The sequence below is a fragment of the Heterodontus francisci genome, unplaced genomic scaffold (assembly GCF_036365525.1).
Source record: "Heterodontus francisci isolate sHetFra1 unplaced genomic scaffold, sHetFra1.hap1 HAP1_SCAFFOLD_64, whole genome shotgun sequence".
Taxonomy (NCBI): Eukaryota; Metazoa; Chordata; class Chondrichthyes; order Heterodontiformes; family Heterodontidae; genus Heterodontus; species Heterodontus francisci.
The window spans coordinates 4,758,011-4,781,616 of record NW_027140221.1 but is presented as its reverse complement, the minus strand read 5'-3'; the positions used below and the strand labels follow the sequence as shown (position 1 = coordinate 4,781,616).

The 23,606-nt window shown below is 45.1% G+C and overlaps 1 protein-coding gene across 1 annotated transcript; it reads right to left on the bottom strand.

Moving 5' to 3' along the window:
- Nucleotides 1-18,902: 18,902 nt before the first annotated feature.
- LOC137359123 (probable G-protein coupled receptor 139) lies at nt 18,903-19,736 on the bottom strand. Its single transcript, XM_068025204.1, has one exon. It carries the CDS (start codon nt 19,734-19,736, stop codon nt 18,903-18,905), a length of 834 nt encoding a protein of 277 aa, XP_067881305.1.
- Nucleotides 19,737-23,606: the final 3,870 nt, after the last annotated feature.

Genomic DNA, 23,606 nt, shown 5'->3' with positions numbered 1-23,606 from the left:
CATGCTCTGGGATCACAGGTCTTCGGGACAATTGCCAGAATATTGTCACAGTCAATTGCCTTTGCAGTATCCAGTGAATTCAGTCTTTTCTTGATACCACGCAGGCTGAATTGAATTGGCTGATGTCTGACATCTGGAGGAGGTCAAGATGGGTCATCAACCCGGCACTTCTTACTGAAGACTGTTGCAAATACTTCAGCCATGTCGTTCAACCTAAATGTGCAGCGCACGCCCATCATTGAGGATGGGGATATTCGTGGAGACACCGGCTCCAGTTAGTTGCTTAATTTTCCACTACCATTCACGGCTGGATGTGGCAGAACTGCAGAGGTTGGATCGGATCTGCTGCTTATGACATCTCTTAGCTCTGTCTATCGCATGCTGCGTGTACAGTTTGGTATGCAAGTAGTCCTGCATTGCAGCTTCGCCAGTTTGATACCTGATTTTGAGGCATGCCTAGTGCTGCTCCTGGAAGGCCGTCCTGCACTGTTCATTGAAGCAGGGTTGGTATCTTAGCTTCATGTTAACGGTAGAGTAGGGAATATGTCGGGCCACGAGGTTACATATTGCAGTTGAGTACAATTATGCACTGATGATGACCCACAGTGCCTCATGGCTGCCCAGTTTTGAGTTGCTAGATCTGTTCTAAATCTATCCCATCTAGGCCGGTGGCAGTGAAACACAACACGATGGACGGTATCCTCAATGTGAAGGCGGGACTTCGACTCCACAAGGAATGCGCGGCTGTCACTCCTAGCTATACTGTAATGTATATAGGCAGATTGGTGAGGACGAGGTCAAGTATGATTTTCCCTCTTGTTGGTACCCTCACTACCTGCTGCATATCTAGTCCAGCAGCTATGTTGTGTTGCTACCGAGCCACTCTTGGTGAAAGGCAATGAAGCCCATCACATAGAGTACATTCTGTGCCCGTGCCGCCCTCAGTGCTTCCTCTAAGTGAAGCACAACATGGCAGAGTACTGACTCTTCAGCTGAGGGAGGGTGGTAGGTTGTAATCAGCAGGAGGTTTCTTTGCCCATGTTTGACCTGATGAAATGATACTTCATTGGGTCCAGAGTAGATGTTGAGGACTCCCAGGGCACCATCGTGCCCCTGTATACAGCTGTATGGCCGCCAGTGAGAAGTGGGGCAATTTTAGTGCATCCACCACTGACATTTAATTCCTCCAGCTCATTATTGAACATAGGAACAGAAGGAGGCCAATCAGCACTTCGAGTCACCTGCATCATTTGATGAGGTCATGACTGATCGGTATCCTAACTCCATCTAGCTGTCCTGGATCCGTATCTCCAACCCTGACTGATCTACTGGCTCTGTTCTGCCGGTGGGCAGGACACACCTGGGAATGTTGATGGCAGTGTTTGGGACATTATCTGTAAGGAATGATTCACTGAGTATGACTATTGCAGGCTGTTAGTTGACTAGTCTGTGGGACAGCTCTCCCAACTTTGGCACAAGTCCACAGATGGTAAAAGGGAGGACTTTTCAGGGCCGATAGGACTGGGCTTGCCATTGAGGTTTCCAGTGCCGACGCCGATGCCAGTTGGTCCGTCTTGCTTGATTCTTTTTTATATTGATGTTGTAGTGGTTAGATACAAATGAATAGCTTGCTTGGACAATTCAGAGAAAACTTTGATGGTCAAACACATTTCTCTGGGTCTGGAGTCACATGGAGGCCAGACCAGGTAAGTACAGCAGATTTCTTTCCCGAAAGTACATTTGCACACCAGGTGTTTTTTTTTACAACAATAGTTTCAAAGTCATCATTAAGCCAGCTTCTTTGTTTGTGTTTCAATACCAGATTTTTTTTTATTAATTAAATTCAAATTCCACCTTCTGCTGTGGTGGGATTCGAACCCATGACCCCAGAGAAAAAAACGTGCTGGGCCTTTCAGTTATTAGCCCGTTGATAATGACATTACACCAACGCCTCTCAGGCGTATGTAGCCGTGCCTTCAGCTTCTCGGGTTCTTAGCTCTGGAATTTCCTCTCTAAACCTTGCTGTTACCCCACCTCTCCGTCCTCTTTAACAAACATACCTTTTGCACCATGCATTTAGTCATTTTGTCTTATCGCCATTTTGTGGTTCAATGTAAAATTTCGTCTGACTGAATTTCCCGCGAGGAAAATTTGGGAGTTGTTTAGTTCGCACTGTTAAAGGGCTTTTTTTCAATGCAAATGTTCGTTTCATGGTCAAACACATACCATAACTGTGCAAAGTATTTGCAATTGCTGAAATGTCTCTTCACGTTCGTTGACCGTTTGCGCTGCTGCGCCGAAGATAAAATTGTCCGAATAGTGATTATACGATCTTCAATGTTTTCTTGAATGTTAGGGGTTGTCGGCATCATCAGAAAATGGGTAACCCAGTGAAGCTTTCTAAGTGTGAAACCCATCCATGACTTTCACTTTCTTTATTGTTGGTGGCCATGCCATTTGCTAACTGATCCTTTCGATCATGAATTCCTTCTTACACCTCTTAGTCTCACTCTCTCTCTCTCTCTCTCTTGCTTTATGAGGCTTCTTAAAACCTCCCTATTTGACCAAGCTTTTTGTCAACTGCCATGACATATTATTATGTGGGTCGGTGTCAAATTCCCGTCTGATTTACGGTTCCATTAATTGCCTTGGAAAATTGTACTGCATTAAGAGGACTACATCAATGCAAACTGCTGTTGTTCAGCAGCGGAGTGACGCTCATTTCCCCTATAACTGTGATCAGTGTGGCAATTTTAGTGCATCCGCCACTCACATTTAATTCCTCCATCTCATTATTTAACATAGGAACAGAAGGAGGCCAATCAGCTCTTCGAGTCGCCTCCGCCATTTGAGGTCATGGCTGATCTGTATCCTTAATCTATCCAGCTGTGTTACATCTGTATCCCTAACCCTGACTGATCTATGCACAAGGACACCCAGATTTCTCTGAATAGCAACGTTCAATGGATGCTCTCTATTTAAAGCAAAACGTGTTTTCTATCCTTCCTGTCACAGTGAAGCACCTCACAATTGTTGACCTTCTATCCCATCTGACACTTTGTTACCCATTCACTTAACCTTTCCACATCACTTTGCAGCCTTTTTTCTGACCTCCTCAAAGTCCCACCTAACTTTCCATTGTTGGCAAAACTGGATACATTATACGTGGTCCCTTCAGCTAAGTCATTGATATAGATTTCAAATAGCAGAGGCTGCAGCACTGATAGTTGTAGCAAACCAGCGTACCAAGCTGGAAATAATACGTGTATGCCTACTCAGATTTCTGTCTCTTAACATATTCATCATCCATAATAAAGTATTTGCTCAAAACCAATAAACCCTTTTCATGTGTTAGAATTGTCATTTGTCATCCCATTAAAAATGTCTTGTGAAACTCAACATATAATTTCGACAGACTCTGGGCTGAATTCGAACAGCCCGCCTCAGATCTCGGCAGTGAGCTGAAAAAATAGTGTCACGCATGCGTTGCCCGCCGATAAAACAACAGCTGTGCTCTCAAGAATGAAGGCTCATTTAAAAAGCCAGGGTGATCTGCATCACAGTATCGTAGGTGGTGCAGTGGTTAGCACCGCAGCCTTACAGCTCCAGCGACCCGGCTTCAGTTATGGGTACTGCCTGTCCGAAGTTTGCAAGTTCTCCCTGTGACCATGTGGCTTTCCACTGGGTGCTCCAGTTTCCTCCCACAGCCAAAGGACTTGCAGATTAGCAGGTAAATTAACCATTGCAAATTACCTCTAGTGTAGGTAGTTCGTAGAAGAATTGAGGAAAGGTGGGGATGTGGTAGGGAATATGGGATCACTGTCAGATTCGTATAAATGGGTGGTTGTTGATCAGCACAGACTCGCTGGGCCAAAGGTCCTGTTTACATGCTGTATATCCAAGAAAAAAATCATGACAATCGTCATAGGGCGGCACAGTGGTGCAGTGGTTAGCACTGCAGCCTCACAGCTCTAGGGACCTGGGTTCGATTCTGGGTACTGCCTGTGTGGAGTTTGCAAGTTCTCCCTGTGTCTGCGTGGGTTTTCTCCGGGTGCTCCGGTTTCCTCCCACAAGCCAAAAGACTTGCAGGTTGATAGGTAAATTGGCCATTATAAATTGTCACTAGTATAGGTAGGTGGTAGGGAAATATAGGGACAGGTGGGGATGTTTGGTAGGAATATGGGATTAGTGTAGGGTTAGTTTAAACGGGTGGTTGGTGGTCGGCACAGACTCGGTGGGCTGAAGGGCCTGTTTCAGTGCTGTATCTCTAATCTAATCTTAGAGGGGAGGGGCCATTCGTCCCTGGCAATGGCCTCAGCTGCCTGTGCACAGACGTTTGCATTATTTAGCCAGCCCTGCTGCCTAAACTAGATTTGTGCTCAATTACACCGAACATTCAAGAAGTAAGTTTCTTATGCCACGTTCCCACAGACCCAGTTACGATTGAGATAACTATTTGTCCTTCCACCCAAAAAAACACTTACCTTTTATATCAGACCTTCCACGCACCAAACTACAAAAAAATTTCGAAGTTAATTCCTTGCCAACATCCCTACAGCAATTACATGTATTTGACCCGCCATTCCACCCATGCTTAAAATCCAATCTCCCCTCACCCCACCCCACTAGTGTCACGCCTGCTGTCAAAGGATGAAGGATTGAAGGTGTGGGAGTGCCGGCTGTCACGCCGCAAAACGCGGCAGGCGATCAAGATTGCAGGTAAGTCAATGATAGTTTATCAATGTCATTAATTTGCATATCTATTTGCTGTGCCTTCAGCCAGCGGCAGAGGGTGAGGGATGGGGGCGTTGCTCCACAGAGTGTCGCCGCCGCCAGGAGGATCAGGCAGGGCACTCCTGAACTCAGGGTCCATGGATGGCCTCATCCAGACCCATCTTCAGCGCAACTGCCCCACTCCCCCACCCTCAACCCGCACCATGGATTGCAACATTGAGGGCCCAGTAATACCCCGCCCTGTGTTTTTCTGTCAACCACTTGTTCTTTCTTTCTCTCTCTCTCTCTTATTTCCCGTTTTCCTAATTTAAAACCCTTAGCGTTTACCCTTGTCGTGAATATCACTGGAGTAAAAAAAAAATCAAATTCTGATCCCACACTCGCCCTAAAAACAGTCACACTCATGTCCCAATGCAGGACTGGACAGAAAATGCGGAATTTTACTGAATTCCTGTCTAGACTTTTACTGATGTCACTTTGGATCGTCCTCACATTTTGGCTAAGAGTATCCTGAGTATAAAGCTTGTCTGTGGATAAGTCTGTCGGTTAGTATGTGTGTGAATAAGTGCATGCGTATGTCCTCAAGTGTGTTTGTGTGCCTGTGTGCTTGTATGCCTGTACGTGTGATTATCTATGCTTTTGAGTGCATCTCAGTGCCACCAGCCCCAAAATGTTACCCCAGGGCCTCCTTGCGTCCTGTCTCCCTTTCTCTCCACTTCCACAGTCTCGCCGCGCTTCCTGCCACATTCTATAGCTCTTCGTATCTCTATCGTCTGTGAGCAGCCCATTAAAATTTTCTTTTAAACAAACATTTATGATGCATTGTTTACGGAGGCACGGGACTGGTGCTTATCTTCAAGAATACTGTACACATTTTCCTGGAAAATGGACTGGCTCTCTCCATCCCAATCCCTTCATCTTTCTATCTAACTCCCCCTCTCGTACTCCCTATGTCCTTCTGCCTAGCGGCAGGAATGTGCCAAGTGGCCTTTTGAGATATTCTGTTATTATCTAGTAAATCTGTTTATCGGATCTGGGCGTCGCTGGACAAGGACAAACACTATTTCTCATCCCTAATTGCCCTTGAGAAGGTGCCTTCTTGCACCACTGCTTATGATGTAGGTAGACACGCAGTGCTGTTAGAAAGGGATTTCCAGGTTTCTGACCCAGCTGCAGTGAAGGAACGGCGATATCATTCCAAATTCGAAGAGTGTGTGGCGTGCAGGGGAATTTGCAGGTTGCGGTGTTCCGGTGCATTTGGAAAATGGGATTATAATAATTAGCTGCTTGAGGGATGGGCACAGGCATTATGGGCCGAAGGGCCTTTTTCTGTGCTGTCCAACTCTATGACATTATAACTCTATTCATCTGCTGCTCTAAGCCTTCTAGGTAGTAGAAGGTGTGGTCGAAGGAGCCTTGGTGCATTGCTGCAGTGCATCTTGTAGACGGTTCACACTGCTGCCACTGTGCGTCGGTGGTGGAAGGAGGGAATGTTTGTGGAAGAGGTGTACACCAAGCGGACTGCTTTCACCTGGATGTTCCCGAGCTTCTTTGTGTTAGAGTTTCACCCATCCAGGTGAGTGGAGATTTCTCCATCAAACTCCTCACTTGTGCTTTGTAGATGGTACAAAGGCATTGGGGTGTCAGGAGATGAGTTACTCACCGCAGGATTCCGAGACTCTGACCTTCTCTTGTAGCTAGGGTATGTATATTGCCAGTTCAGTATCCAGTAAATGGTAACTCCCAAGATGTTGATAGTTGGGGATTTAGCCATCGTAATGTCATTAAATGTCAAGGGGAGATGGTTAGATGCTTTCTTGCTTGACATGCTCATTGCATTGCACCTGTGTGGTGTGAATGTTACTTGCCGCCTTTCACACCAAGACTGTATATTGTCCAGGTCCTGCTGCATTTGTGCATGGACTGCTTCAGTATTGGAAGAATTGCAAAAGGTGCTGAACATTGTGCGAGCATCAGCGAACATCCCAACTTCTGACTTTATGATGGAGAGAAAATCATTGATGAAGGAAATGAAGAATGGTTGAGCCTTGGACATTAACGTGAGGAACACCTGCAGCGATGTCCTGGAGCCGAGATGGTTGACCTGCAACAACCACGACCATCTTCTTTTGCATTACTTTTAACTCCAACCAGCGGAGAGTTTTGCCCCTGATTCTCATTGATTCCAGTTTTGTTTGGGCTCCTTGGTGCCTTACTCGATCAAATGCTGCCTTGATGTCAAGCTCAGTCACTCTCAACTCACCTCTTGATTTTAGGTCTTTTGTCCATATTTGAACCAAGGTTGTAATATGGTCAGGAACTGAGTAGACCTGGCGGAACCCAGACTGAGCATCACTGCTTAGGTTATTGCTAAGTAAATGCCACGTGATAGCACTGTCAACGACACCTTCCATCATTTAATGATAATCGAGAGTAGACTGTAATTGGCTGGATTGGATGTCTCCCGCATATTGTGTACAGAATATACCTGGACAGTTTATCGCAATGCCAGGTAGATGTCAGTGTTGTAGCTGTACTGGAACATCGGGGCTCGGGGCGGAACAGGTTCTGGAGAACAGGTATTCAGTACTATTGCCGTAATGGTGTCAGAGCACAGAGCCTTTGCAGTATCTAGTGCCTTCCGTCGTTTTTTTTAATATCACGTGGAGTGAATCGGATTGGCTGAAGACTCGCATCTGTGATGCTTAGACCTGCAGAAGGAGGCTGTGGTGGATCATCCACTCGGTACTTGTAGCTGAAGATAACTACACATTCTTCAGCCTTATCGTTTGCACTGATGTGCTTATCTCCCCAAATTTTGAGGATGGTGATATTTGTGGAGACGCCTACTGCAGTTAGTTGCTTAATTGTCCACCAACATTCACGACTGGATGAGGCAGGACTGCAGAGCTTAGATCTCAGCTATTTGTTATGGGATTGCTTAGCTGTGTCTATCGCATGCTGCTTTCTCTGTTTGAAAGGTTAAGGTAATTTTGAGGTATGCCTGCTTCTGCTCCTAACATGTCTTCCTGCACTCTTCATTGAACCAGCATTGATGCCCCGACTTGATCAAAATGTTAAAGTGGAGGTAATACCAGGCCATGAGGTTACAGATTGTGCTTGAGTATAATTCGACTGCTGCTGCTGGCCCACAACGCTTCATGCATGCACAGTTTTGCATTGCCAGATCTGTTCGTAAACTATCCTATGTAATATGGCGGTTAGGTCACGCAGCACAATGAAGAATATCATCAATGATAAGACAGGGCTTAGTCTCCACAAGAACTGTGCGCTTGTCAGTCCAACCAATGGCGTAATCTATGTATCAGCGACTGGCAGATTGGTGAGGACATGTATGTGTTTTTGTGTCCTCATATTGGTTCCTTCACTCCCGGCCGCAGCCCCTGTCTAGCAGTTATGTCCTTTAGGACTCGGCCAGCTGGCTCAGAAATTATTCTCCCTAGCCACTCTTAGTGAAGGATATTGAAGCCTACCACCGATAGTACATTCTGCGCCCTTGTCATCCTTAGTGCTTCCTCAAAGTTTTGCTCAACATGGAGGAGTACAGATTCATCATCGGAGAGGCGGGGGGGGGGGAGGTGACGTGCGGGGGGGGGGGGGCGGAGGCGCTAAGTGGTAATGAGGACTCCCAGAGCTACTGCGTCCCGACTATATATCGCTGTGCTGGCACCTCTGTTGGGTCTGTCCTCTCGGTAGGCGTGGCAAACCCTTGGGATGATGATAGCGGTGTGTGAGATATTGGCTGCAGGGTATGATACCGTGGTTATGACGATGCCAGGCTCCTTCTTGACTAGTCTTTAGGACAGCTGTTACAACATTGGCACACGCCCCCAGTTGTTTGAAAGGAGGACGTTGCAGGGTCGACAGGGCTGGGTTTGCTGTTGTCGCTTCTGGTGCCTAGGTCCACGCAGGATGTCCATCCCGTTTCATTTTTTTATTGACCTTGCAGCGATTTGATAAAACTAAGTGCATTGCATTGCCATTTCAGATGGCTTGGAGTCACATGTAGGCCTGACCACGTAAGGGAAGCAGATTTCCTTCCCGAAAGGAAATTAGTGAGCCAGATGTTTTTTAGCACAATCGACAATGGCTTCATGTCCATCATTAGACTAACTTTTAATTCCATATTTATTAATTAATTTCAAATTCAACCGTCTGCCATGGTGGGATTTAAACCCATATCCACAGAGAAATACCCTGGGAGTCTATTCAGTGGCAATACCACTATGCCACCAACTCTCCTCATTTTTCTAGAGCCCAAACAGGCGGAGGGATATTACAAGATAAGAAATGGAGTAAGGTAATGCTGAGGTATAATGTGTGAGGGGCGATGAGGCAGGGATACTGGTGATTGTAATAGGTACGGGAATGGAGGGAGCGAAATGGGGAAAAGAAATGAGAGGAGAAATGAGACTGTGGCTGCCATTTCCCCTCTACCCCTGAGGGGGCGATGTGAATCTTCTCCTTCCGCATCACCTGTCCCCTTGATGACACCTACTGCTCCTCACCACTAATATTTGGCGTTTCTGACACCTACTGGAGTGCACGTCCAATTGTCCATCTCTCTGACACCTCTTGCTCGTTGGTCACTGCTCTTTACCGATTTTTACTCCTCCTCCTTACCTTCTTTCTGTCGTCTGGCAGTATCCACTTAGCTCTTACCCACCGGGTGTTTAACATGCGTCTGTTAGTGCCGTATCCGAAACACAGTCACTGACCCAGATCGCCAGTCGCACTCCCACGTCACCACTGCGGGAATTGTCAGATACACAGCGATTATTGGTCTCATTCAGGAGATCAAAGTCTAGGAATAAATGTTATATTCATGAACCAAAAATATTGGGACTTGCCTCTGGCCTGCTCCTAGGTTTTTGTTCGGGTTTTTTTGGCTTTCTTTCAATTATTAATTTATTTTATAATTGTTATAACTGGATATTTCACAGTGTTTTTGAGCTGCTCAATTAACTTGGACCAAGTTACTCCATAAATCAATATGTTTGAGCAGCAGCTTAAATTTAGCAACAAGTACCCAACTTGTGAGATATATTCAGAATTGTGGAAACTGTCTGGATATGTGTGTTTCATTATCTAGTATACGAATTCTATGAAACACTCCAATCACAGAACCTCTCTGTAGTAAACTCAGAGTCTGTACCATCATTGAGGATGGGGAGGTTCGTGGCGACACCTTCTCAAATTAGTTGTTTAATTGTCCAGCAGCATTCACGGCTGGATGTGGCAGGACTACAGAGCTTAGAGTTGATCCCTTGGTTATGGGATCACTTAGTTCTATCTATCGCATGCTGCTTACACAGTTTGGCACGCAAGTAGTCCTGTGTTATCGCTTCACCATGTTGACAACTGATTTTGAGGTCTGCTTGGTGCTTCTCTCGGCATGCCATCTTGCACTCTTCATTGAAACGGGGTTCCTGGGGAATATGCCGGGCAATGTGGGTACAAATTATAGTTGAGTACAATTCTGCTGCTACTGGTGGCTCACAGCGCCTCATGGAAGACCATATTTGTTTTGCTACATCTGTTCTAAATCTATCCCATTTAGCACGGTGATAGTGCCTCACAATACGATGGAGGGTATCCTCAAAGTGAAGGTAGGACGTCGTGTCCACAAGGGTTGTGTGGTGGTCCACCCTAACAATACCATCATGGACAGATGCATCTGCAGCAGGCAGGTTGGCGAGGTCGAGGTCAAGCATGTTGTTCACTCATGTTAATTCCCTCACCACGTGCCACATACCCAGTCTGGCAGTTATGTCCTTTAGCACTCGACCAGCTCGGTCAGTTGTGGTGCTACCGAGCAATTCTTGGTGATGGACATTCCTAACCAGAGAACATTATGCACCCTTGCAACCCTCAGTGCTTCCTGCATCGCTGAGAGAGAGAGAGAGAATGAGAGAGAGAGAACACTAAACCACAGCCAGTTGCATATAAACTGAAAGAAAGGGCTCGTTTTTGTTTAGCACATTCCACGATGTTGTGTTCTGCTCCTTTCTTCCTCAGCTTCTCTGATGTGATTTATTGTGTCTGTATATTGTGTGCAGAAAGTGGAAATAATGTTGGTGAGCTGCTGCTGCAGATAACACCGCTGAATTTTGCTGTTATGGTGATAATGGAGACACAGCTCAAAAAAGGGCTGGACTGGGAACTAAATATTCCTGGGTACAAAATGTTCGGGAAAGATCTAGAGTAAAAGGAAAGAGGGGTGGTGGCAGTACTGAGTAATGATAATATCAGTGGGCTGTATACAGGTGATGTCCTATAGGAGACAAAAACAGCACCTATAGTGCATATTTTTACAAGCCACCAACTGGTGCAAAATATATAAATGAACAAATTTGCAAATGGAATCACACAAAGGTGAAAAAATTATATAGTAGATAACATGGGTTCAGCAATGCGGTTCTAATCTAATGCAAAGGAAGAATGATAAGAGCTTCCAATGTCTGTTCAAAAAAACGTACATCCCTCTGTTTTAATGCCAACCATGAAGCAGGCATTGTTGGATTTGGTTCTGGGCAATGATGTGGGTTAAGTAAGTCATGTGGCAGCAGATTGATTATTAGTGGCTTATGCCAATAGGTTGGCTGTGGACAGGGGCAAAGGAAAATCCAGGGGAAAACTAGTTGATTGGAGGAAGTTCAACTTCAGTGGATTGATAACGAATCTGGTCCATATAAATTGGAAACAAATATTGGAAGACAAAACGCTAACTGAACAGTAGGCTGCAGTTATAGAGGACAATTTTCGGGTATCGTCATGGTACATTCCTAAGAGGTGGAAACGTTGGACAAGCAGATACAGAGTTCGCTGGATGAACAAAAAGTAGAGAACGATGGGGAAGAAAAAGGGTGCATATGCTAGATGACAAGTGAGCACGGCAACTGATAACGAGGATGAGTACAAAAAAAATCAAAAGTACAGTTAAAAGCACATAAGGTAAACAAAACAGCAGTATGAGAAGAGAGTAGCATCCAAAGTAAAGGTAATCTAAAAGTCCTTCATAGGCATATAAAGTAAATAGGTCGTCAAAGGAGGAGTAGAACGGATGATGGACCTGAAATGGATGTTTGCATGCAGACAGGAGTCATGGCTGAGCTAATAAATTATTACTTTGCATCTATCTTTACAAGGAAGACGATGCAGTCCAAGTCATTGTGAAACAGGAGCTTACACACAAGATAGGCCAAAAATGATCTAGGAGGCATTACAAAGGCTGGTTGAACTTATAGCTGATAAGTCATAAGGATTGATTGAGATGAGTGGATACTACAGAGGCACAGGGCCACAATCTTCCAAGCCTCCTTAATTTTTCAAAGTGCTCAGCAAAAGTATATTCCAGTGAAAAGGAAGGACTGGAAGAAAACGGGTAATCTGCCATGGGTGTCGAAGGAAATAAGGGAGGCTATCAAACTGAAAGACAAGGCATATAAACTGGCCAAAAACAGCATGAAACTAGAAGATTGGGAAAACATTAAAGGTCAACAGAAAGCCACAAAAAGAGCTAGAAAGAAAAGTAAGATAGAACATGAGAAAAAACTAGCACAGAATATAAAGACAGATAGCAAAAGTTTCTATAAATATATACAATGAAAAAGAGTGGCTAAAGTAAACGTTTGTCCATTAGAAGGTGAGAAGGGGAATTTAGTTATGGGATGTGATGAAATGGCTGAGGCATTGAACAGGTATTTTGTATCGGTCTTCACAGTGGAGGACATTAATAACATGCCAGTAATTGTCAAAGAGACGAACGTCGGTGAGGACCTGGAAACAATCATTATTATGGAAGAGGTAGTGTTGGACAAGCTAATAGAGCTAAGTATTGATAAGTCTCCTGGCCCTGATGGAATGCATCCCAGGGTACTAAAAGAGAAGGCGGGAGAAATGGCAGGTGCACTGGCGGTAATTTTCCAAAATTCGCTGGACTCTGGGGTAGTCCCAGCAGATTGGAAAACAGCAGATGTGACGCCACTGTTTAAAAAGGGAAGTAGACAAAAGATGGGGTATTACAGACCGTTAGCTTAACCTCTGTAGTGGTGAAGATGCTTGAGTCTATTATCAAGGAAGAAATAGCAGGGCATCTCGATAGAAATTGTCCCGTTGGGCAGACGCAGCATGGGTTCATGAAGGGCAGGTCATGCTTGACAAATCTTTTGCATGTGGTGTAACTAGATTTCCAAAAGGCCTTCCACAAGGTGCCACACAAGAGGCACCTGCATAAGATAAGGATGCATGGCGTTAGGGGTAAATTATTAGCATGGATAGAGGATTGGTTGACTAACAGGAAGCAGAGAGCGGGGATAAATGAGTGCGATTCTGGTTGGCAATCAGTCACTAGCGGTGTGCCTCAGGGATCGGTGTTGGGACCGCAATTATTTACAATTTAAATAGATGATTTGGAGTTGGGGACCACGTGTAGGTTGTCAAAGTTTGCAGATGACACTAAGATGAGTGGCAGAGCAAAGTGTGCAGATGACTGTGAAACTTTGCCGAGGAACATAGATACATTGAGTGAGTGGGCAAAGGTCTGGCAGATGGAATACAATGTTAATAAATGTGAAGTCATTCATTTCGGTAGGAGTAACAGTAAAAAGGATTATTACTTGAATGGTAAAAAGTTGCAGCATGCTGCGATGCACAGGGACCTGGGTGTCCTTGTGCATGAATCGCAGAAGGTTGGTCTGCAGGTACAGCAAGTAATTAGGAAGGCAAATGGAATTTTGTCCTTCATTGCTAAAGGGATTGAGTTTAAAAGCAGAGAGGTTATGTTGCAGCTGTATAAGGTACTGGTGAGGCCGCACCTGGAGTACTGTGTGCAGTTTTGGTCTCCTTACTTGAGAAAGGATGTACTGGCACTGGGGAGGGTGCAGAGGAGGTTCACTAGGTTGACTCCGGAGTTGTGGGGGTTGGCTTATGAGGAGCGACTGAGTAGATTGGGATTATATTCGTTGGAATTCAGAAGAATGAGGGGGGATCTTATAGTAACATATAGAATTATGAAGGTAATAGATAAGATAGAAGTAGAGAGGATGTTTCCACTGGCAGGTGAAGCTAGGACAGGAGAGCATAGCCTCAAGATTAGAGGGAGCTGATTTAGGACTGAATTAAGAAGGAACTTCTTCACCCAGAGGGTTGTTAATCTATGGAATTCCTTGCCCAGTGAAGTAGTTGACGCTTCTTCAGTAAACGTTTTTAAAGCAAAGGTAAATATCTTTTTGATCAATAAAGGAATTAAGGGATACGGTGAGAGCGCGGGTTAATGGATCTGAGTCCACTAAAAGATCAGCCATGATCTTATTGAATGGCGGAGCAGGCTCGAGGGGCCGGACGGCCGACTCCTGCTCCTCGTTCTTATGATCTTATGATAAGTATATAGGTGGTGCCCGAGGACTGAAAAATTGCAAAGGTCCCATCTTTTTTTAAAAAAAAAGATTTAAAGGACAGGCCCAGCAAATGCACACTGGTCAGTTCAGCCGTAGTGATGGAAAAACGTTAAGAAACAATTATTCGTGAGGAATTAACAGTTCTTTTGACAAATGTGAATTAGTTAAGGAAAGACAACAATGCCATTTTTGATGTGGTTGTGGAGAGGGTCGATGAGGGTAATGAGGTTGATGTTGGAAACATGTACTTCCAAAAGGTATTTCAGAAAATACCACGTTGCAGGTCTGTCAGCAGAGTTAGAGCCCATGCTATAATAGGGACAGTTACAGTACATACAAATTAATAGCAGGAGTAGGCCACTTGACCCCTCGAGCCAGCTCCGCCATCCAATTAATTCATGGCTGAACTGATTATTCCACATTTCCACACCCACCGCCCCCCCGACCTCAGTGCGATATCCTTCCACCCCCTTTCTTATCCAGAATCTAGCTACCACTTAAAAAAAAAATCAAATTCTCTCCTTCCACCGGCTTTTGAAGAAGAGAATTCCAAAGATTCACTGCCCTCTGAGAGAAAAAAAAATCTCCTCTTATCTGTCTTAAATGGGCGACGCCTTATTTATAAACAGTGACACCTAGTTCGAGATTCTCCCACATGGTGAAACATCCTTTCCACATCCACCCTGTCAAGCCCCCTCTTATATCTTTCAATCAAGTCGCCTCTTACTCTTCTGAATTCCAGCAGATACAAGCCGGGTCAGCCCAAACTTTCCCACAAAGACATGGTGAAGAAATTGTCTGAGTGATAAGCAGCAGAGTTGTGCTGAACGGTTGCATTTGTTTTTATTTTGAAATCTGGAGGCAAATATATATTATGGGCTTCCCAGGGATCTGTGTTTGGACCCAGGTCTTGACATATATTAATAATCTTGAGGGTGCACAGGGCAAATTTAAAAATTTGCAGATGACAGATATAGTGGAAGTATTGTAAACTGTAAAGCGGAGAGTGATATGTTCAAGCGGGCATAGGCAGGTTGGTGAAATGTGTAGGAATGTGACAGATGACAGTTTTAATGAAAAGTGTGTTTTTTTGGTACGATGACCGAGGAGAGGCAATATAAATTAAAGGGTACAATTACAAAGTGGGTAGCGCGGAGCAACGTTAGGGTATATGTGCCCAAAGCATTGAAGTTTTCTTGGCATTTCGAAAAATGTATTAACATAGCATATTGAATCCTCAACTTATCAATCGGAGCATAGAGCACAAAAATAAGGAAGTTATACTAAACCTGTACAAAATTCTGGTTCAGTGTCATATTGGAGAACTGTGTTCAGTACTGTAAAGAGGAATGTTAAGGCATTAGTGGGGATGCATAAAAGGTTAAGGACAATGATTGCATGGAAGTGGAAAATCGGTTCCGTGGAGAATTTGGAGAATCTGGAAATATTCTACTTGGACAAGGGAAGATTACGATATTTTACAGAGCTTTTTGAACTCATGAGGCGTCTGGACAGAGTAGATATGTGGAAACTGTTGCATTGGCAAACGAATCCAAAAGAGAGGGCACAGATTTAAGGCGATTGGTAAAAGAAGCAACAGCGCCATGAAGAAACATATTTAATGCAGCATGCGGTTAGGCTGTGCAATAATCTGCCTGAGACTGTTGTGCAGGCAAATTTAATCAAAACCTTCAAAACAGAACTGACCAATTATCCAAAGAGAAAAAAAAATCTGTGGAGCAACGGGTAAAGGCGAGGCAGTGCGACTCGGCGAGTTCTTCGTGCAGACAGCTGGCACAGACATAACGTACCAAAGGTCTCCTGCTGTGCTTTGAACATGCTATGATTCATTCTATGATTCAAATGGCCCACACAACATCTCTGAAGACAGATAGGGAGTGTCGAAGAGCTAATCACCATGCACGTTTGTATAATGAGCCAGATACTGGGACTTCCTCAATAGTTTCAGCAGTGGGAACACGGTCGCCAGAAAGGACGCAGCTGGTTCGGGAGAGAAGGATCAACCCCACCTTCTCAAGGGATAATTAAGGGTAGGAAATTAATGCTGGTCTTAGCAGCGGCATTCACATCCCGCAAAAGAATCTATACAGAGAAAAATGTCTGAAACAGCAGATAAGTATTTTGCGGTGTCTTTCACTGACCTTGGTATTTGGAGGGATCTAGCAGCATGTATTTACTGCTGTGAGTATATACGTGTGGATTTGATTTGGTTAATGCGCAGTGTCGATTTCACAGTGCCATTGAATGTGACTGCCTTGGTGAATTATACACAGTTCTTACTCTGCCTTCGCTCATCTGCTGCTGAAATAGTCAACCATGCTTTCTTATCTCCAAAGCATTGACTATCCTTATGCTCTCCTAACGGGGCTCCCATTTATCACCCTCTATAAGCCTCAGACCATCCAAATCTTTGCTCTCCCATGTCTTACCTTGCAGTAGGTCTCGTTCAGCCATCGCCCCCAAAGTTCATGTCTAGTGCGTCCAGGTCCATCCGCACTTAAGTTGTAAAATTGACATCCTGGAGTTCATATCCTCCATGGCATCGCCCCCTCCTTATCTCTATAACTCCCCCGCCCCCAACCCACCCAGCCACTACCCACAGCCCTTACAAACCTCCATATCTCTGTAAACCTCTCCAGCCATAATAAACCCTACGTATCACTGAAACCGCCTACAGAACTACAACGCTGACTATCTCTTTAGCCTCCTCCAGCCTGACAACCCTCCCTATCTTTGTAATCTCCGCCATCCACGACACGCCTCCGTATCTTTGCTACATCCTCCAACTCCCCCTTCCTCCTGAGAAATTGGTGTTCCTCTAATTCTATCCTCTGGAACAGCCAGCACCTCCTCCTTCCAGCTGTGCGATTTTACTTGTTTCAAGATTGGTGACCGTAGCTTCAGTTTCATGGGGTGTAAGGTTCTGTAAGACATTTCTTCGAAACCTAATTCCTGACCAAGTTTTTGGTCGCCTATGTAATAGCTACTGAATGTGGCACTGTATCGACATGTGTTTGATAATCTCTTCTGTGCAGTACCTTGGAACGTCATACTAAATTTTTAGACGTTGTTGTTGGTGGTGATTGATCGTCTTGATATTTTTCAGCATAGGAAAATAAGCCGAGGTCCTGTCTACCCTCTATAGTAGACATACGTGTTCCCACGTTACTATTTCAAAATGAGTGCGGGTGCAGTTCTTACTAGTGGTCTGGTCAATGTTCTCCACTCGACCAACATCACATAAGCGCCCTGGGCATTATCTCATCACTCATTGTGGGAGCTTATATGCACAAATATAGCTGCCTTATGTTCTACATTACAAAGTGACTAAACGTCAATAAATATTATTTGTGAAGCTGAAACCATGTGCACAGTTCTAGTCTCCATATTACAGGAGTCGAAGAAATAGTTGGCGAAGTCGGCCATATGGCCCTCTAGCTCCACCCCTATTCAAATTGAACATAACTGACCTGGAGTCTTAATTCAAATTCCAATCTTTCTCGTTACATCTCTTGATTCTCTAATGACACAAAGATCTGTCTTCCTCAGTCATATACTCACGATGGAACATCCACAATCCTTTATTATAGAAAATTCCTAAGTTTCAAACCTTTTAAGAGGCGACATGTTTCTCATCTCTGTCATAAATATCTACCGATTCTCCTCATATAGTGGCCTAGTGTTGTTGATTCCCATGTCAGCGGAAACCATATGTGCCCATATCTCATTATTCTACATTGAAGCAGTAAAGATCCCATTTACTCAGCCTACAATCATTGGAAAACATTTAATCCCAGGAACCAAGCTACCAAACCTGCGCTGTACAGCCTTTAATGCAATTATATCCTTCCTTAAATATGGAGACCAAAACTGCACACAATGTCAGGCATAGCCTCTGCTAAAGGTTGTAGAATTGTGAACATTATATAGAGGTATTGGGCATGTTACAAAAAGGGTGGAGAATTGAATATGTTACACAAGGGTGGACATATAAGCCCAGGAACTGCACAATAATCAGTAAAACCTGAAAACCTGGAATGCATATTGAAATGATACTTCAGGACGCAATTAACAGTAACATTGACAAATGTGGAACAATTAAGGAAAACAAACAGGGATTTGATGCAATCAATTCTTGCTTTATTAACATGCTTATTTTTTCATGAGGGAACGCTGAGGGCTGACAAGGGTTATGTGGTTCACGGGGTGTACATGGACTTCCAAAAGGCATTTGCAAAAGTGCCACAGGACAGGCTTGTCGGTAAACGTAGATTCGATGGAACAAAAGGGACAGTAGCAGCATGGAAATAAAATTGGCTGATTGACTATAGAAAATATTGGGTGATCTGTTGATTTATTTGGTAGGACTGTGGGGAGGTATACAGTGTTTTTTCACAGCTTTTCCTCGCATATGTTAATGACCTAGACTTAGGTGTACAGCACACAGCTCTTCAGCGGTTTTTTATTTTGTTTTTACTCCTCTTGCCGTTTTCATCCTTGCAGTCCTCGGGTGGTCACCTCTTGTCCCTTGCTTGCTGTGTCTTTGTAATGTGTTTGCGCCACTATTGGTCAGAAAGAGTGCCGCGTCCTAAATGCAGTGGTAGCACCCGGGCCACTATTGCTACTTTCAGATCCCCAGCTGTTCCTGGTGTAATTCATTTGATGCAAATCTGCGGATATGTATTGCATTCATGCAAAGCAAGCTCGGGGACACACCTCTGGCGACTGTCAGTTGTTTTGTTTATTGATTAATTGTGTAATTGATGTAACTGGATATTTCACCGCACTCATAAACTGCTCTCTGAACTTGGACTGAGTCACCCCATAAATAAATGTGTTTGTGCAGCAATTTAAATTCACCAGCATAATTCCGACTTGTTTCAAGATATATTCAGAACCGTTGTAATCCTCGGGATCTGTTCCTGTAATGCTGTAATATCCGAACTCTATGACATAAGTCAACCACAGTAGTATGAAGCTGCCAGATATGGTGAAGACTAAAATCACAGACTTCCTTCTGCTCTCCATCTCTGGGTCGCTTTGATCTTCTCCATTGCTGAGACCCCTCAGTCCCTTACGGACTTGACTGGCCACTAAAATGTGTCTAACTGTCAGAGCGTTGAGCAGCAAAATTAATGCAAATGGGAACAATGGGATTAAAACCTTATCGAACAAGTTAAATGCCACCCATCCGGGATCAGTATAATAGCTTGACATTCTGTAACAGAACCATGGTACGTTGTTAATTATCTCTCCAGGTTCATATGCAAAGTAGAAGGGAACGTTTTTCAAACAGAACAGAATGCAGGTTGTTGCTAGAACCACCGCTGCGGTTTTCTTGGTGCAATATTTTGTTTTCAGTTTTCGGCAACAAATGGCCACAAATCTATCAAAGGTGAATGTGACGGTGAACCAGACAGAACAGTCTGTGGCTGTACTAGTCAGGACAAGGATAACACGACAGACAGGGGTGATGAACATGAAAGACGCTGGGAAATAATACATACTAATCTGGTACAGTATGTCGGCTGTGATAATGACCAGTAGATCTGCCGCTGCCATGGCCACCAGGTAGCGAGTGGTGCAGGCGGAGAGGCCGCACTTTCCCCGGGACAGGATCGCAATTGCAACTAAATTAACTGTAAGATAGAAAAGGGAAACAGACAGTATATTAATGATCAAACATTCTCGTGTCTATGGCCAGACAGTCTGGATTTTGGCACCACAAACAGCTGGATTTTAGCACCAAAACAGATGGGTTGTGAGCAGGTCAGATGCTGAAGAATATCAACAATGACATCAACCGGTGTCCAAACTACCCCACCCCAAACAACTATTTTTGCAGATATGAAACAGGGGCGTAAAATCAGACTTCTCCGAGGAGGCAGGTAGCTATACTGAATATTGTTATTGGGTTGGAAGCCTCTGCCTTAACGCTCTGTTGTTTAATATTGGCTCGCCGGGAATACAAGCCCTCCGGACTCCAATCAGCTGGAGAGAAACGAGGAGAAATTCAGAAATAAGTAGTCCACATTATGACACTGCTTGTGGGCAAAGAGGAGCAGGAGTGCTTCCCAGTGGTGCAACAATCTATCCCTCCATTTGACTTTTGCCAGGCAAAGGGATTGTTGGGGGTTGGAACTCGTTCTGAGTCCATTACCGGATTAATATAAACTCAGACAAATCCCATGGAATCCTGGATTGGTTAGACTTGACGTTGTGACCTGCTCCTGGGTTCACCCCACCCACTCGAAGTCAAACTTTAAACTGACTTTCGTGTGGGAAAACTATCAAAGACAAATTACACACTCCGTGGACTTGAAATTCCTCTCTTACCTTTGCTCCTACCTTCCAGGAGCAGAGCGTCGAGCAGTCGAAACTTATCCAGCGCGCTGGAGCTTGGAAAAAGCAGTGACGTCAGAGGAGAGCTGAAAAGTGATTGGTTGGTGAGTCACTGCTGTTAGTGCATTTAAATATCTTTCAAAAAAGAGGAAAGTTTTCTTCTTGAAAATAAAGCCTCTGGTGATAAGATGAGGACTAGCAAAGTGTTTTTTTTAAGGTCTTTAGATTGGACTGGGAAGAACAAGGCCCCGAGTGCAATTAGTATTTTTTTAATGAAGGGAGCAACGAATTAACCTAAGGGTAAGTCATGGCAGGAGAGCACAGTCCCGTGAAATGCTCCTCCTGTGCTATGTGGGAAATCAGCGACGCTTCCAGTATCCTTGCCGACCATGTGTGCAGTAGTGTATCCTTCTGCAGTTACTGGCTACCCGCATTACTGAGCTAGAGCTGCCGGTGGATTCACTGTGGAGAGCCCACGATGCTGAGGACGTCGTGGAAAGCACGTTTTGTGAGGTGGTCACACCGCAGGCAATGGCTGCACAGGCAGAAAAGAGATGGGTGACCACCAGACGGAGCAGTAGGCGCAGGCAGCAAGTGTAGGAGTCCCCTGTGGCCATGCCCCTCTCAAACAAATATACCACTTTGGATACTGTTGGGGGGGATGACCTCCCAGGGGAAAGCAGTAACAGCAAATTTCGTGGCACTATGGAGGGCTCTGCCGCACAGCAGGGGAGGAAAAGGGGTGGAAGAGCTATAGTGATAGGGGATTCTATTGTAAGGTGTGCAGATAGGCGTTTCTGTGGCCGCAAACGAGACTCCAGGATGGTACGTTGCCTCCCTGGTGCTCGGGTCAAGGATGCCTCGGAACGGCTGCAGGACATTCTGAAAGGTGAGGGTGAGCAGCTAGAGGTCATGGCCCATGTTGGTACTGACGGCATAGACAGGCAGAGAGTTGAGGTTCCTGCAAAGTGAATATAGTGAGTTAGGCAGAAGGTTAAAAAGCAGGACATTTAGGGTTGTAATCTCAGGATTACTCCCTGTGCCACGTGCTGGTGAGGGTAGGAATAGGAGGGTAAGGCAAATGAATGCGTGGCTGATGAGCTGGTGTCGGCGGGAGGGCTTCAGCTACTTGGTTCATTGGGATCTCTTCTGGTGCAGATGTGACCTGCGAAATAATGACGGGTTGCATCAGAACTGGAAGGGGATAAATATCCTTACGGGGAGGTTTGCTAGTACTACTCTGGAGGGTTTAAACGAGTCTGGCACGGGGGTGGGACCCAAAGTAGTAGTCTCTCCAATGATATAGTTGAGGCAAATGTAGAGGTTAAAGCAAGCAAGTCCAGTAGGCAGGCCGGGCAGGGACAGGACAGGGAGTGTGGAAGGTCTAGTAGGCTAAACTGCATTCACTTTAATGCAAGAAGCCTTACAGGTAAGGCAGATGAACTCAGAGCATGGATCGCTACATGGGACTGTGATATTACAGCTATTGCAGAAACGTGGTTTCACGGATGGGCAGGACTGGCAGCACAACTTTCAGGGGTACTGATGCTTCCGAGTTGGAGGTAAGAGAGGAGGGGGAGTAGCACTATTGATTAGGGAGGACATCACGGCTGTACTTAGAGAGGATATCGCGGGGGAAATGTCCAGCGAGGCCATATGGGTAGAACTTAGAAATCAGAAAGGGGTAATCACTTTGCTGGGATTATACTATAGGCCCCCCAATAGTCAGAGGGAAGTGGGGGAGCATATATGTAGGGAAATCACAGATAGGTGTAGGAATTATAGGGTTGTAATCGTAGGTGATTTTAAATTCGCTAATATTGCCTGGGACTGCCTTCGTGCTAAGGGATCAGATGGGGAAGAATTTGTTAAGTGTGTCCAGGATAGTTTTCTGAAGCAGTATGTGGACGAACAGCCAACAAAATCAGAAATTAGTGATGCCATTGATTCTCTAGCCAGTGGAAAAGCCCCTGGGAAGGACGGCATTACCCGTGAAATAATCAAGAGTGCCCAGCCTGCTATACTCTCAGCACTCCATGAACTGCTTTGCCTGTGCTGGGAGGAGGGCGTAGTACTACAGGATATGCGCGATGCCAATATCATCACCCTCTACAAGAACAAGTGTGACCGCGGTGACTGCAACAACTACCATGAAATCTCCCTGCTCAGCATAGTGGGGAAAATCTTCGCTCGAGTCGTTTCACCCAGGCTCCAGAAGATGGCTGAGCATGTCTACCCTGAGGCACAGTGTGTTTCCCAGCAGAGAGATCCACCATTGACATGCTGTTCTCCCTTCGCCAGCTAGAGGGGAAATGCCGTGAACAACAGATACCCCTCTACATTGCTTTTAGAGATCTCACCAAAGCCTTTGACCAAGTCTTCAGACTACTAGCAAAGATCGGATGTCCACCAAAGCTCCTAAGTAACAACACCTCATTCCATGACAATATGAAAGCCACAAGTCAGCATAGCGGTGCATCATCAGACCCCTTTCCTATCCTGAGTGGCGTGAAACAGGGCCGTGTTCTGGCACTGTTTGGGATCTTCTTCTCCCTGGTGATCGCACATGCATTCAAGTCTTCAGAATAAAGAATTTTCCTCCACACAAGATCAGGTGGCAGGTTGTTCAACCGTGTCCGTCTAAGAGCGAGGACCAAAGTATGGAAGGTCCTCATCAGTGAACTCGTCTTTGCTGACGATGCTTCATTAACAACCAACACAGAAGAGTGTCTGCAGAGTCTCATCGACAGGATTGCGTCTGCCTGCAACGAATTTGGCCTACGCATCAGCCTCAAGAAAACGAACATCATGGTACAGGACGTCAGAAATGCTCCATCCATCAATATCGGCGACCACGCTCTGGAAGTGGTTCAAGAGTTAACCTACCACGCCTCAACTATCAGCAAAAACCTGTCTCTCGATGCCGAAATCAACAAGCACATGAAAAAGGCGTCTGCTGCCATATCCAGACTGGCGAAGAGAGTGTGAGAAAATGGCCCACTGATACGGAACACAAAAGTCTGAGTACATCAAGCCTGTGTCCTCAGTAACTTGTCCTTGGCAGCGAGGCCTGGACAACATGTGTCATCC